The following is a 16,715-nucleotide window of genomic DNA, read 5'->3' as shown; positions in this document are numbered from 1 at the left end:
GCCACCTGCTCCATGCCTGATCCCAGCTGGGTGAAGGGGGTGGGCACTGCCACCTGCTCCATGCCTGATCCCAGATGGGTGAACGCGGGGAGCAGGCATTGCCCCCTACGCTGCCCCTGATCCCAGCTGGGTGAAGGGGGGGCAGGCATTGCCACCTGCTCCGCTCCTGAACCCAGCTGGGTGAAGGCTGATCCTGCACTGGGCAGGGGGTTGGACTAGATGGTCTGTATGGCCTCTTCCAACTCTATGATTCTATGATTCTAAGTATTGCCACCTGCTCCGCGACTGATCCAGGCCTGGGCTTCCCGCCATGGCGCACTCTCTGGAGGGGCGGGCTGCCTCTTCTGGGCTTCCCTCCACAGCAGTGCCCTCTGGAGGTGCACCAGGGTAGGAGGTGAGTTGTCAGGAACATGCATTGCCTTTTATATAGTAGGATGGGGGGGCTGTAGCCGGGGAGGGGGAAATGATCCTGTGCACAAAGGCACTTTCTGCTTAAGTAAGGAACACTGGACCAAAGCCTCTGTTGTGATCAGTGAAAGTTGCCTAAGTTCTATGTAGACAGTTTTGAATCACTTGTCTATAAGCATTAGTTTCACAATTGCAAAGTATGCATTTCTGATTAAGAATCTAGTCTAGCACAGCCTTGCATCCATACAACACCTTACATGAAAGGTGTATGGGTTGCAGTGTTGGACTAGACCAGGGAAAACCGATTTCTGATCTCCATGTGCCCACTTGGTCCAGTGAGCCTAACCTCCTGTCATGACAAAAACAAATGGATGAAGGGAGCACCATGTATGCTTCCCTGAGGTCCACGGAGGAACAGTGGAAGGGAAATGCAATAAATAAAGTATTTATTTATTCCTAAAAGCATGAACTTGCATTATATTTCATTAACAAGACTGAGCCTAAGTGAAGAATCTAACCAAAGAATCTAACATTTTAAAACTCTATTGAGTTCTTCTGAAGTGAATTAAGCACTAAAATCAGTAAGACTCTACAAACTGGGAGCTTTTTTTAAGACTGTGTGCGTGTGCAGAGTGTCAACAAGTTTCAGCTGATTTATGGCAATCCCATAGGGTCTTCAAGGCAAGATTCAAACAGAGGTGGTTTTCCCTTGCCTGCCAGTGAGTAGCGATCCTGGACTTCTTTGGTTGTCTCCCATCAAACCACTAACCAGGACTAACCCTGCTTAGCTTCAGAGATCTGACAAGGTCAGCCTAGCCTGGGTGCCTCTTTAAAATTATAGCTGGCAATCAAGAGGAAGCCTAATCGATGTTAGGATTACCCCTACTCAATTAAAGCCAAAATTATGTTGCAGTAAGCAGTTAAGTGGTTCGGCTGGGAATCAGCACTCTACTGGTTCGAATCCCACTAGTGCCAAGAGCTCAGTAGGTGGCCTTGGGTCAGCCACTCCTCTCAGCCCCAGCTTCCCAGCTGTATTGTGGGGATAATAATAACAATGACTTGTTCACTGCTCTGGGTGAGGCACTAATCTGTCTAGAAGAGCAGTATATAAGCACAGTTTATTATCATTATCATTATTAATAGTCACGTGTCATATTTTAAAAATGTGTTTCAGGTGAGAAGCACTGTTAGGCTGTAGTAGGAGAACAAAATCTGAGTCCAGCAGCACCTTAGAGACCAACAAAATTTTCCAGGGCAAAAGCTTTTGTGAGTTAAAGTTCACTTCATCAGAACCTCTCTAACGTATCTGACATGGTGAGCTTTGATTTGTGAAAGGTTATACCCCGCAAAATTTTCTTGGTCTCCACAGTGTTCCTGCACTCAAATTTTTAACATGTGTGTACAAGATAGGATCACAAAATGTCTGAAGACTCTCATATTTACAGTGAAGAGTCAGAATTTGAGGTAGGTGGATTCTAGAGAAGCTCCTGAAAGCATTGTAAGATACCAGTCTTGTAATACCTGTAGCTTCTGGCATTTTATAAACTATAAGCCACAGAAGTTCACTTGTTAAGAACAAAACAAAAAGAAAATATCTACAGGTGCTATAAATAAGAGGGAAATATGTACTGGAGCTCTGTTTTTGGAACCAACTCAACCACATTTTGAGTTTCTTCAGCATTTTCTGAATAATACCTTCCCCTTGCAACCCTTCCTAACGGAGAGTCAACACTGTTTTCTTCAACTGCTTTCTGCATCTATTTCAATAATAAAAGTAATCCTTTTCAATATTTTCTTTTTGTATTTCCTTCTCAACATTTCCTTCTCATTTGAATCTTCAGCTATTTTCAGGTTTTGAAAATGAAGGAAAGATAAAATCAGAAGATGTGTTCAGAAGCCAAAAGAGTGAAATTAACCCTCCCCAACTCCACTCAAAAGCAATAGACAACAAAACAAAATCCTGATAAATCAAATCCTTTTTTGACAAGGAGAACGATTCTCAGTGGACACACTGGACATCAGGGTGGCTAGAATATACATGAATATAGAATATAGATGAATATAGAATATAGATGAAAAACTTCATCACATTCGGTGTAGGCCTGCACACCTTGTGTCTCGCCAAACCAAACACAGCCCTTAGATAAGTGCTTGATACGGCCTCCGTTCCAGCAATCAAGGACATGCAGCAAAAAACCCAGGCAGTTTATCAAGCTCTTTGTGAACTGTCATTCCAAAGGCCCATAAGCTTTTCAGGTTGGTTTCAAAGCCCAATTTTATTTCAGACCTACATCCAGAATTTCACATCTCTTCATTCACAACTGAATATAGGTCTGCTTTTGAGTTTTTTGACAACAGGCTTCAGGCAAGCTGCTGTCAACTGAACCTGACAAGGATCTTGTTCATTTCTAGATTGCAGAAGAGTGTTGTCAGAATTGATGAGAAGACAATCTGGCCTGCAAAGTACAGGGTCAGCTATTCATGAATCAAACTTGCCTCTACTGCAGTGCAATTTTTACAGGGTTAAATCTAGACTAATGCAAGGGAAGGGGTCATTTCCACCAATTTCTCCTTCCTGCCGCAGACCTCCATTTTGCTCCCCCTGGCATTCCTTGTCCCCCAGGAACAGTATTTCAGGGAGATCTGGGGGCTGTAGTGGTAAGGGGGAGGCAAGAAAGCTGTGCTCCACTCACAAGAGTGCCTTGTATGATTGGATATGACTTTGGAGTTCCCAATCAGTGTTCTACAGTTTCAACAGTTTACTGATTCATATTCCATCCAAAGGAGAAACAGGCTGATATGAAGGAGGCAAATTGTGGTAAAGTTCCTGCCAGTAAACATTGATAGCTTGTGGCTATGTGCTTCACACATTTAAATACAAAAGTAATTACGACAGTTACCTCTATACTCTGGCATCCCAGCACCTGGTAACCTTTGGCAGCTATAAAAAACTAAGTCAATATCATACAAATTTCAGTAGAACCTATTCTGATTAAGGGGACTGAAACATTTTCCTTTATTGTTTAAGACCTGCCTACTATAAACTCACAGCCTGGTCCTACACCTATGCAAGAAAATGCTCCACATGAAGAACGGTTACCACTGTGCCAGGGCAATGTCACAGTTACGGAACACCATTTGCAAGGCAGCACAAGTTGTCACATTAGCAAAACAGTGTGGCTTTGTGCCACTTCGCCGGCAGAATCAGATGTCTAATTGCTTTGCATAATGCTGCTACATCAAATAGCCAGAAAGAGGAAAATGACAACTCGTCATCTTCAAACTTTCTTAAAAACACCAAAGAGCTACAGCAGTGGCATAACCATACACATTGGATATATGAGGCCAAGCTGTTTAACATGGGATTACAACAGTTAGGCAGTGCGTCAGAAAAGACACACTGCAGCTGTATCAGTGAAAGCCACCATGTATTTATGTATTTATTTATTTATTAGATTTTTATACCTCCTCTCCCTCCAACAAGGCCTGAAGTGGTTGACAACATTAAAAACAATTAAAAACATCAATAAATATTATATATTAAAACTAAACCATCACTACCATTAAGGGGTCCCACAAATACAACCAATATTAAAAAAACAACCAAGAGGCACAGATTCCATGATATATCACAGCTAAAAGCCTGTTGAAACAATTCCACCTTGCGAGCCCTGTGGAACCTAGAGAGGTCCTTCAGGGCATGTATATTGACAGCCTGTGTGTGTCTCATGTGTGGCTCATAAACATACAGAACTGTGGCACAGGTATGCACTGCTGAGGACAGCTAAGCAGCTGAAAGTCATGGATCTAAGTGATTTGGGGTCTGTGGCTTAGCTGTCTTCATCACTGCCTATGATACCCTAAAAACAAACTTTACTAGGCAAAGGAAGCATTAGCTGCCCAATGACAGTATCGCAAACGTCAGTTATTCAGATTGTCTTCATTGTGAAAAGTCCTGTAAACTAGAGTTCATTATAGCTCTCACACCTTTGCTCCTTTCTCTGTTGAATATAGAGAATCTGGTTTGGAATGATCTGAATAGAGAAGACAAAATGACCTACCTGTTGAACACATAACAGGGTTTTTCTCTCCCCAGAAATTAACACTGTCCCACTTCAGAGAGGCTGAAAATGTTTGTCTTCTGTGGCCATATGTCTCCTGCATGCTTTTAATCAGGGCTTTTTTTCTGGGAAAAGAGGTGGTGCAACTCAGTGGGTTCCCCTCGGAGAAAATGGTCACATGGCTGGTGGCCCTGCCCCCTGATCTCCAGACAGAGGGGAGTTTAGATTGCCCTCTGCGGTGCGGAGGTCAAGCTAAACTCCCCTCTGTCTGGAGATCAGGGGGCGGGGCCACCAGCCATGTGACCATTTTCAAGAGGTTCCGGAACTCCGTTCCCCGGCATTCCCCCTGAAAAAAAGCCCTGCTTTTAATGGCATTCTTGGAAAAGACCTACCAAAACGTGAAAACAGCTAAATTAATATCCTCGTGGAATCATGTTTCCCGCAGGCCCCATTCGCATGGCTCTCTCAACCGTTTGCTTCAAAGGAGACTGCCTTCAGCCAAGCTGGAAATTAGCCCCGAACTCCTAAGCCACTTCTGAAACAAAAGGGCTATATGCAAAAATCAAACCAAATTTGTACTCCTGGAGCAGTCTTAAAGGGTTCTTTGCTCATAGGATACTAAGGGTGAAAAGCAAGTTGAATGCTGGATCAATGTGCAGATCACCCTTCGGAGTTATCCATTCCTTTTGTAAGAAGGATGGCCTGCATTTTCTATATTTGTAAGGGGGGTTATGATATGCATTTAATGCATACAGCCTTCACCTAATAGGAAAAAAGTTTTAAAAAGCACTGCTCTAGGGATTGGGGGTGGGTGGTGCACTGGTAATGGCACAGGCACTAGCCAATAAGCACTCATCACAGCCATAAACTCAATAAGCATCACAAGAAAAATCAGCTTTTCCTCAGTTAAACTGTAATGCCTCTTGAAAACCTATATACTTTATTAGTATGTATTTTTTTTCTTCAAAGAAAGCCCTTGAATGGAAAAGTACACATACGTTTTAAGAGCAGTGAAGGTGCAATGAAATCACCTCACCATTCTTAAAACATTACATCTGCTTCGCTACGAATTAGCCTTAAGTAAGTGGTAGATCCTAAACATATTTATGTGGAAGTTTCTGTCAAACCAAACTAATTTCTGCCAAACTCAAATTCAGCAAAGGCATTGTCAGTCACAATTTTAGCCCAACTCTCAAGTATCTTTAGTTTCTTTATTCTGGTAAAGTCACAGTTCTCTCAGCCCTGCCTACCTCACAGGGTGTCTGTTGTGGGGATAATAACAACACTGGCTTGTTAATCACTGTGAGTGTGGCACTAATCTGTCCTGAAGAGTGGTATATAAGCACAAGGTGGTTATTGTTATTGTTCATGATAAAGAGGAAAAATACCTGTCTCTTAAAGGCACGTGCTCAATTAAATCAATATTTGCATAGCACTTCACAAATATGGCATTAATTGTTCAATTTCTCCTCAATTACAAATGCCTTCTCATTTTTATTCTGGAGGTGTTCTTGGGCAATAAAAACCGATGTGCAGTAACATTATGTTCAGAAGATGGGTGCCTTCAACCAGCGACAACAGAAGCAGCAGTATAAGGGCAGCCCTTTTATTTTCAGAACTATTTGAAACTTCTGCTGCATAGAAACCTAGCAAACAGAAACCTGTACTTCCAGCTTCTCATTCCTATAGTAGGCCCCAAAATGAAGCAACCAAGAAGCCAGCAGAAAGGAGATTTCAAAAGGTTTCAGTATTTCAGAGGAGGAAAAACAGAGAGTACCTCAATGACTGCAGCTGTAATCCTATCACCACTTCCCTGGGATTAGGTCCACTGAATAAAATAGGACTTACTTCTGAGCAGACCTGCTTAGGATTGCTCTCTATATTAAGCATGCAAGTCATAATTCTGAAACACGGCATACAAGAGAGAAGGAAAAAATTACAAAGAGACTTTCCATCCAACCTTTTTCATATAAATTGAGTGACATCACTCAGAGTTGACATACAAATTAAGGGCATCAAAAAAAGATACAAGAAAAGGTTCCCATGCAATAACTTTGCCCGTCCACAATGGACAACATTGCTCTTATATCACATGGAGACAATGTAGACTATACACTGTTACAAGAAAGTCAATTAACATAGACTTCCTCCCCCAACACACAACTGTTCATGAAAGACTGCTCTAAAATACATTATTTTTCTGGATTAATAGCATTCAATGATGCCCAACACTAACTGCAACACAGGGATCCACTCTGCGGCACTGCCAGGAAGTATGGAAAGCCCGTTGTAAAACCAGAACAGAAAGAAGGAATTCCCAATTAAATGCACAGAACCACTCTGTTCCCAGTGCAGTCCCCATCACTGCATCTCCATGCTGGTAAAAGCTGTACCTGTAGAATTTCTGCCTAGGACCAGTATGCAGGGGGGGAAAGGCAGTAACCTCAATATTTGTAGTTTTCCAACCAAGCCATTGGTTTGATCGATTTAACCAGAAGTGGAAGAGAAAGAAGGCCCAACTTCCTGAGTAACGCTTTTCAGTTCTTTGTGACATATATGAACTTAAGCATTCGGATCTTGCCTTTTCATATTTTTTCCTGCTCTCTTTGGCTTTGATCTTTCTTTGTCAGGTATACTAAAAAGCAAGTTGGCCCCAGACACAAGACAAAAGTCCATTTCCTGTCAAGACAAATGGGGGGAAAGTTGCTTCTTTGTTTAAAAAAAAGAGAGAGAGAGGAATTCCTAGTCTTCATTTGCTTTGTTTAATTGGCCTTTAACATCATATTGACAACTCCACATATAAAAATTTCTATGTTAGTACAAAACAAACCCAAGCATTCTGACAAGTGCACAGTGCCACTGTGGCATTCACCCAGAAGACTGCAGATAACTTACATTTGAACACAGAAACAAAACTAGTCTGGCTCCATAGCTAGCCATGCCACAGGCCTTGGAGAGGGACACGAAACAGAACAGTGACATAATTGTATGGCCTTGTGCAGATTACAACAGCCATCTAACCCATATCAATAGATACAAAGTGTTGAGGCCTAACTGCAGAGAGCACCTGAGAATGGTAGGAATGTCTAACTTCACAGAAGCTGAAGATACGGATTCAAGGATGGATGTATTGGTAAAGGGCCAAAAGATATGTATATGTATGAGAAACTTGTTATCACTAATTTTCCATAGACTTTGCCAGTATAAAATTCTGGCAAGAGTGAACAAGCAATTTTTATATACTTTAGCAAGATGTTTCAAATATAGATAACTTGTCTGGTGTTTGAAGTTATAAGATCATAAATATGAGAAGCTGCACTGATCAGGACTTCCTAGAAGGGGGGCCTTGCGTGCGACCTGCATATTTTTGCATAAGATACATTTTTGGACTCATGAAATTGCTTTCCTTCAATTATCTAATTTCTGTTCATTGAGATGATATCAAGAAAGTTAAATAATCATGTTTTAATAATAAAAGCTTAGAATGGAAGCAGAGATTCTATAGATGCAGAGGAGTTAGCCGTGTTAGTCTGTGGTAGCAAAATCAAAAAGAGTCCAGTAGCACCTTTAAGACTAACCAATTTTATTGTAGCATAAGCTTTCGAGAATCAAGTTCTCTTCGTCAGATGCCTGATACAGATACAGATATCTGTATCAGGCATCTGACGAAGAGAACTTGATTCTCGAGAGATTCTATAATAATATTATGTGAATTCTCCACTTGATAATGAACTTAAAACATTATCTGCGGTGTTTCTCTTGTCAAGAGTTCAATGATTTGATGTAAGAAAGCTAACTATACGCTTGGGGCTTCTTAAGTGCACACCTATATTTGAATCAGGCCTGACCAGAGTCATCCCAAACACCAGCACATACGGTAGGGGTGACACACAATTACAGCATCCATAGGGATGCTTCCCAAAATTGCCTCCCCAGGGTAAACAATCCCCACCCCAGCCAAGACTCCAAGTAGTTCCCTTCTTCCATCACATGGCGAGACACCAAATCCTGAATGCATATTGGAGCAACAGGGCCCAATTAAACAGGGCAATATCAGAGAACCAACGCTTGCTGGAATAATCGTGGAACCACCACAAGCCTAATTAATTATGCTCAGCTGCAACAGCTTTGCTTATCTGAGTAAAGCCTTCTGAAAGTGTTGTCCTGCAAATGACTAAGACTGACAACTACCTGTACCCAAGCAGTCTTCACTGTGGCTCCCACCTGGTGGAATGGCGTGTCAGAGGAGATCAGGAAATCTCCCATACCTTTAAATGGAACTGTTCGGGGGGGGGGGTCCATTTTTTTATAAAAAGAATAGAGTTGTAGTTCATGCCTGTTAATGCAGTTTTCATTGCATTGTTTGTTCTATATATTATACTGCTTTATTGCAATGGTCTCTAATTTTATAAGCCAGTTTTACTCCATTATTGTTGTTTGTTGCATTACTGTTTGTATTACAGTTTTAGTGCATTATTTTCTTATCTGTTTCTAGAATATTGGTCTCTAATTTCTGTAATTCAGTATTACTGCACTGTTGATTGAACTTATTATACTGCTTTTATTGCATTAATTGTGTAATCAACTTTGAGTCTTGGCAAGAAAGGCAGACTGTAAATTAAGCAAATAAATAAAGTAACTTCTCAGTACAAGCATGGAGATGCCTCAATAAAATGCACCTGGCCTTTTTCCATATTCGCATACAAGTACAGTGCTCAGCTGTGAGTAAAAGCAGCTACTGGCTGAGCGTGCCCTTAACATTTTTAAGGATTAAAGCAAGCTAAAGAGAGACTTCCCACAGGGTTTTCATAGGCAACCCTTGTCCTATAAGAAAGAGCAGCTGCATCATCACTGCACACTATCAACAAAGGAGAGCAGTAAGAAGCACTACTGCTATTATTTCAGAAAATGGCACTGTATGAGCAGCCATGTTAAAGGATTATCAGATGGTCAGGAAAGCAGAAGTTTGCAACTAACTGTAATTGGGGAACACAGCCAAATACTATAACAAAAAGTCCAGTTTATGTAAATAGGATAAAGAGTGCATTCTCTAATGTGGCTCTCACAAGAAGGTCAGGCATTCTGTAAACTACGTAAAACCAAATCGTTTAGGAGGGCATTTTTAAAAAGGTGGTTATATGATGGTTCAAAAAAAAAAAAAAGGAACAGAACTGTGGGCCACACTATTGTGTATAACATATATTATTTATCTGCCGTATGTATTATCTTGCTCTCACAACATTGTTATGTACTTGTGTATGTCTACTTTTTAGCATTGTTAACATAATCACATTTAATTCTTATGCTTTATTTTCAGATTTCTGTAAACCTAGTCCTATTACTTCGCTTATCAAGATATCTTATTCCATCGATTGTACTGACTTACAAGGTGGATCTGCATTAAGCCCCAATGAGAAAGGCAGACTATAAATAATGTAAAGCAAATAAACCTGCCTATAGAACTGCTCAATTCAAACTTCAAATAAAGGCCTTGTAAAGCCAGAGAAAACAAGATGCCCTTAGCATGACAAAAGGACTGATCCACCAATGGCTGGTACTGCAAGGCACACGCCTCAACCTTTCCCCCTTTTAATTTAAACGAACTGTGTAGCTGTCAAGAGAATGTGTAGAATGGATAGTGGTGGCCTATGAATTTTGGAAATGGAGATTTGGCTGCCAGAGAAACAGGCAGAATTAGAGAAGGGAAATCTATCTGGCATTTGGGAGGATTCTGAAAGGGTGAGGAGTTTGAAGGTGCTGAGGATTCCTGAGACCCAGGTGGGAGAGATGGCAACTGGGAACAATGGTAGTGAAATTTTTTTGGCAGGCAATATTTGGAAGGGTGGTACATTAGAGCTCATCAATGAGATCCATTTTTAGAAAAGAACTCCTAGGCATACTATTGGCTGGCTACCTCACGGGCAAAACCAAAGATTTTGGAAGGGTGAAAACAAGGATGACCCCAGGCATTTGCTGGGAGAGCAGTCTAGCCCTCTCCCATTTAAATTTATTGCACTGTATATATCAGGGGTGCTAATCTGAAAGAAAATAAAATCTAGTTTTGAAAGCAGCTGGTTAACACAGCCCCAAATTTCCATGCCTGTCAAACTTTCACAAAATGTTAACTCTGTGGGATGGAGCTAGACTTATGTTTTCAACAGCAAAACAGAACTGTTGTGCATCCAATCCATGCTCAAAATTCATCGACAGCTCTGTGAATATTGGCTTTTGAAAAAAGCAGAATATCCTAACCAACATGCTGCGTCACAGGCTCCATTTTTTCCCATTTGTAGCAAGTCTGTTAATGATAGGACGTTTTGGAAAAATCTTCATAAGGTTGCCATAGGTTGGAGGTGACTTGACAGCACATAACACACACACACATTACCTCCAGAACAGACTCAAAAATAACGGACAGGAAAGGGCAGAATGTACATTCACCTAATACAAGAAGGCTAAAGAATATTGTCATGCCACTTGACTGCTCCTCCTGTTGTGCCTGTGCCCCAGTTTCAACCGGAAGGATTGGCTTGGCAGGTGTCGGCAGTACCAGTTTAGTAGTGAGGGCCAGGGTGGTATGAAGAGTGGCGTTGAGCAATTCATGGGTAGCATTTGAGAACCTGCAGGAGCATAAATAAAAAGCAAGGTCAGACTAACCAAAAAGTGAACTATAAATAAAAACAAATCCTCACCCACCCACCCAAAACTTGAGAAGATCAAAAAATATTGTTTGAAAAACAAACTCACTAACATGCAACATGTCTTAAGGCAGCAGTTCCTAATTACAGGCCTACACATAAATATTATGACTCCAAAGACTCAGGGGAAAAAATAGCCCAGTTCATAGTCAACTGGGCATTGGCTCTGTAAATGAAGGGAGTGGGGAAAATCAGAGGCTGGCTTTCTAGAAACTCCTGTCCCATGGCAAATCACTCAGGCTTCAAGAAATACAGAGGCACAGCTGGGCAATGACAATCTGCAAGGTAAGAGACACAGTCCTGAATGGCCAGAGATTATTAGAGGGCTGACACTTTCAGACAGAACCAAGGAGTACAACTAGTAACACTCGCCACTGATGGAAATGTAAACATATATTTCCAAATGACCCATACACATACTGTGGCAAAGAGCCACTGATCTATACAGTGGGAAAGAGCAAGAGTCCAGTAGCACCTATAAGACTAACAAAATTAGTGCTAAGGTATGAGCCACAGCTCACTTCCCCAGATATCTCGTATCCGAAGAAGTGAGCTGTAGCTCACAAAAGCTCATACCCTACCACTAAATTTGTTAGTCTTATAGATGCTGCTGGACTCTTGCTCTTTTCCACTGCCACAGACTAACGCAGCTACCCATCTTGATCTGCTCTATACAGCACATGCCAAGGCAAGTCACCAGGGAGAAGGTCTTTCTGCTATAACAACTGTTTTCTCCAAAGGCAGTGAAACTCTGTGGCTCAGAAAACACCTGTGGCTCTTCCCCAAAGCGGCATCTGCCCCACATTACAGGAAAGTGAGCAAGGTTATTGCCTGGTGTGGTTACTGGTAGTCTGGGCTGATGGTTCCCACCATAAAACAGCTGCAGTGAAAGAAATTGGAGTTTGAGTGTGAGCCTCCCTGAGCGGTGGGCCTCATTTCAGGAAACAAATGGCCTGTCCTCTCCAACACCACCAGCCCTTTCTCTGCAGCTTCTGTGCTCTCATCTCAGCAGCTGGGCGACTGACAGGAGGAGAGCCAGCTGACTGCAGAGAAGAGTAAAACCACCACAGCAGCCACTCAGGAAGAGTGGGGTGGTGGTAGTGGCTGTATTCTTTTCTCTCCACAACCAGCTGGCCATCCTTCAGGCACCTTGGCAATCTCACTCTAGCCTGACCTGCTGTGTCTCATACTGAGAAGAGAGAGAGGCAGAGAGGGAAGCCCTTCCTTTCACTCCAGATACACAATGGTTGGCTAAGGTTCAACAGCAGTGGGGAGAGACAACGCTTCATGTGACGTGGCAGGAATACGGCAAAATGTTATGTCTTGTCTGCGTATTTTACCCTCTCAAACTTTCTATATTGACTACAAGGTTTGGAGCATATACCAACCCCTACCCCGGCTATTTTTTTTTTTGCCATCGCATTACTCACATCTCTTCCTACACCTGTCTCTACCTAGACTGAGATTGCCCTCTCCCTATCTAGGAAACAAAGCAAGAACAACCCAAAGCAAAAAGCTGATTCTACAGGAAATATTTTTCAGCAAAGACAAAAATTTATACACACACGCACAGAGGGACAGAAAAGGGCATTCAAAAATCATAATGGGAAATAGTGGATTGAGGTAAATAGCTACATGTGCCAGATGTCTTGTGTAGAGATACAGTGGTTTAAGGAAAATCTCAGCTCCAGAGGAACTACAGGTTGGGTCTGTGTCACTAACTCCATCAGAATGTAGGTCAAAAAAAGATGGAATGAGGGCACTCTGCACAAATTTAAAGCTGAGGATGCATCAAACCAACTTTGGATGTAGGTCCTCCATGTGATGTAGAAATCATATCCACACCAAAATGCTGGGTTACATACTTGTAACATAAAACAGAGAGAGAGAATTGTGTAAGCAAGGTTCCACTATTCCACCCACATGGTGATAATGCAGCAGTGACACAATGTGAAGCGATTGCTGGTACGGTACAGCCCTGGCTGCAGGTTTATTGCATTTACACTGCTGTCCGCTATAGAATGGTTCAACTTCTTCCACTTCACTGATGGGGAAGGAACACTGCTGACTCAGTCCCATGCCTTCCCAAAGAGTGTTAGGAAATATAGGTATCTCAGGGCTTCTTCACACAACCCAAAGCTAGAACTGGAGACAATATTAGAAACCTTACAATACACAGTGAAGTTGCTGAGACAAGTGAAAAGGAACACTGCGGCTTTTGACATGGTTTAATGAGTCATTTGAGACAATGCTTTATAACCCCAATGTACAGAATCCAAGGAAGGACACTTGGAATCTTGTCACATCTGAAAAACACAGAGAGATCACAGGAAAGCTTAAGATAAGTGGAGATATGAAGACATATTTAAGTTGTTACCACCCACCAGGTAGAAAAGAATGGGTCATTAAGAGTGCTTCTACAGACATTAAAGTCCTTGCGCTTTCACAGTACGGTAGCCATGCATTCACTTGCAGGCAGCCAAGCACAAATATTTGGTGTCTTCTCAGGAGTAGCAAAAACAAACAGAAACATACGCAAGCTTGATATGGAACGAAATAGCGCTGCATGATCACATGAGGATCTTGTCATGTGATACTGGACTTCGATGCCAGGACACAGAGGATGTACCTATGGAAAGCTATTACTCAGAACAGATAAGAACAGAGCCTCCATGTTCACAGAGAATATACGAAAGAATCATAACTAGATTCTGAGGACAAACAATACCAGATGGCTGCCTCTGCCACACCCTGCTTCAGAGCATTCCGAATCTCAAGGCGTTCAAATTGTTGCGCTTGGACCCAAAGAACTGAACTAGATCGATCTCAGGCCTGATCCACAATGCCACTTTTTAAAAATAATGACAGGAAGGACATTTAGGGCACCTAGCAGCACCACCTAACAAAGCTGTCCCTGAAATACTTAATATCCCCATTCATTTGATGAGGTGCCTTGCATAAACACAAGACTCAGCCAGATGTCATCTTCTTTCCAATCTAAGAAGTCCCCAAACCAACTGAAGAACCTTAACTGAGGCTAGAAAAGAACATGATGCAAGCTACCCACTCCTTTCTAAACTAAGATAGAGTTAATACTCAAGAAGTTCTTATCACTCTGGGGGAAGGGGGTATAGTTGATTGGACCCAAAAGAAAACAAAAAGAGGGGGAAAACCCACAGTCCTAAAAAAAAGAGTAACCAAAAAAGTTGAAACAAAAAACAGTATAAAATACATATTATGTTGAACCACACAACCATTTTAACCAGTTTGGTGTAGTGGTTAAGAGCGCAGGACTCTAATCTGGAGAACAGGGTTTGATCCCCAGCTCCTCCACTAGAAGCCAGCTGGCTGACTTTGGGTCAGTTACAGCTTCTAGGAGCTCTCTCAGCCCCACCCACCTCACAGGGTGTTTGATGTTGTGGAGATAACAACAACATACTTTGTAAACAGCTCTGAGTGGGTGTTAAATCATCCTGAAGGGCGGTATATAAATTGAATGTTGTTGTTGTTATTATATTTTTTCACGTTTGGAGCAACACTTTACACTGTTGATTGGACCCAATACAACCAACTCCAACCCCTTAAGGGATTGTCAAGGAAAGGAGATGCAGATGACAGGCTTCCAAGCTTGCACTTTCTGCACCCACTTCCTTCTCCAAACCATCTAGCTGTTCTCACATATACAGCAGCCACAGCTATCAAGAATGTTGTGGCAGCTGATGATAGCACACAAGTGCTGGCTATGAAACTGATGGCGGTTTTCTGGAGTTATCATCAAGTTACTCTATCTGACCCATCATTTAGCCTCTTTGACTAACCATACAGGCAGCAGAGGTCAGCATTTTCTTTATCTACCCTGAGGATGTGGCAGGAAAGCACTCTGGAGAAACCCCTTCGAAGGAAAATAAAGTCAGTAGAAACCTCGGTTTGATCTGTTTAACTTCTAAAATGATATCTACTCTAGCTGGAATCTAACTTTGTGACCAGGAAGCTCTGTCCACTGATGGCTGTGAGCTATCTGCAGCAACTCAAGAGTGTTTCACACGTAACATATACAGTTCCAATGTGACTTTCTGAAAATATTTGATAATACATGGATATTTGATAATACATGAAAATAATACATGGATATTATTAACATAGGAGACAATGCACAATGATTTAGGCAGGTAAATGTGTAGGTCTGCAGCAGAACAGCAGGATTTGAATCCAGTGGTGCCTTAAGACACCAAGAAGATTTTCAGAGTATAAGTTTTCGAGAGTCAGAGCTTCCTTCTGCAGACATGAGACTCTCTTAAGGTACTACTGGACTCCAATCCTACTGCAGACCAACACGGCTTCCCACCTAAAACTATCCTCATGTAAGGCACCACATTCAGCTACATGGAGTGGAAATCTATCAATGCACAATGGTAATTTTCACCATTGTGTAGCATTCTGTTGAAAGTAAATTTAATATTTGCACTACCTATACATGTATAATCCAACATGAACCTCACACACATGGAAAAAGCACACCACATATGTTCAGAGCCACACTTTTTTATTATTATTAATGGCAGCAGCAAGAAGAACAGTATCCAATACTGGGCCCCAGGGAGCCCAGAAGCTAACATCAAACTAATAAAGGAGCTGCAGGATTTGAGTCCAGTGACACCTTAGAGACCAACTAGATATTTGAAAGTCAAAGCTCCCTTATATCCTGAAATCCTTGCTGGTCTCTAAGGTGCCACTGGACTCAAATCCTGCTGTTCCTCCTGCAGACCAACATGACTACCTACCTAATACAAGAGTTGGCTCATTGTGACAGCTAAGAAACAGAACTGCGATCTGGGAGGTCACCAGTTCAAATTTCACCTCTGCTACGAATTCACTAGGTAGCCTTAAGATGAAGGGGGCGATGCTTGCCTTAGTTACTCAGCTATACTAACAATATCGGCTTACCTGACAGGGCTGTTGTTAGGCATATTGTGACAATGTCTGTGATGTGTTTTGAACTTGACAGGAGAGAGGCGAATAGCAAATACTATTACTGCCACTTAACTGGTTTGCTGCGTATGTATTGAGTGACAAAGGAAAAGCTTCTCTGCTGATACAAGTCCAAAGCTGGGGAAGGTCAGAGACCTTGGGCAGGGCGCTTGTCTGCCCCTCCCACCCACGTTGGAACGATTTCTACGTATCGTCCTACCCGCCAGGTGCCTTCCTACCCTGCGTCTCCCCTTCACGAATTACGCCCACAGCCCTTCCCACGAGGAACCCGAGGAGAAGCCACTCACTCCGCTCCCGCCATGTTGTCGCTTTCTTCTCCCTCTCGAGCTTAACGTAACCAAGCCCCCCCCCCCGCCCGGCACCACAGAGCGCCATCCCTAGACCGTCCGCGGCTCACTTCCGGAGTTTTGTCTGCGGCGTTCTGTAAGCGGCCCGGGACAACTCTATGGTCATTCACATCCGAGGGAGGGGATGGAATGCGCGGTGATCGGAGGCGGCTTGGCCAATCGGCGCGTATAGTGGCGTGACGTCATAATCGAAAGCGGCGTTTCCCGAAACA

At 42.4% G+C, this 16,715-nt stretch overlaps 1 protein-coding gene across 1 annotated transcript in view; it reads right to left on the bottom strand.

Moving 5' to 3' along the window:
• SLC9A8 (solute carrier family 9 member A8) overlaps positions 1-16,505 on the bottom strand; it is a 74,480-nt gene extending 57,975 nt beyond the window's left edge. The window contains exons 1-2 of the mRNA XM_054980661.1: positions 16,444-16,505; positions 10,911-11,089 (exon numbers count right to left, since the gene is read on the bottom strand). Coding sequence (XP_054836636.1) covers positions 10,911-11,089; positions 16,444-16,457 — 193 coding nt within the window. The 5' untranslated portion in view covers positions 16,458-16,505. The remainder of the gene's footprint in view (positions 1-10,910; positions 11,090-16,443) is intronic.
• Positions 16,506-16,715: the final 210 nt, after the last annotated feature.

Source organism: Eublepharis macularius, chromosome 5 (assembly GCF_028583425.1).
Source record: "Eublepharis macularius isolate TG4126 chromosome 5, MPM_Emac_v1.0, whole genome shotgun sequence".
Taxonomy (NCBI): Eukaryota; Metazoa; Chordata; class Lepidosauria; order Squamata; family Eublepharidae; genus Eublepharis; species Eublepharis macularius.
Note: the sequence above shows the minus strand (reverse complement) of the source record. Positions and strands in the feature narration are given on the sequence as shown.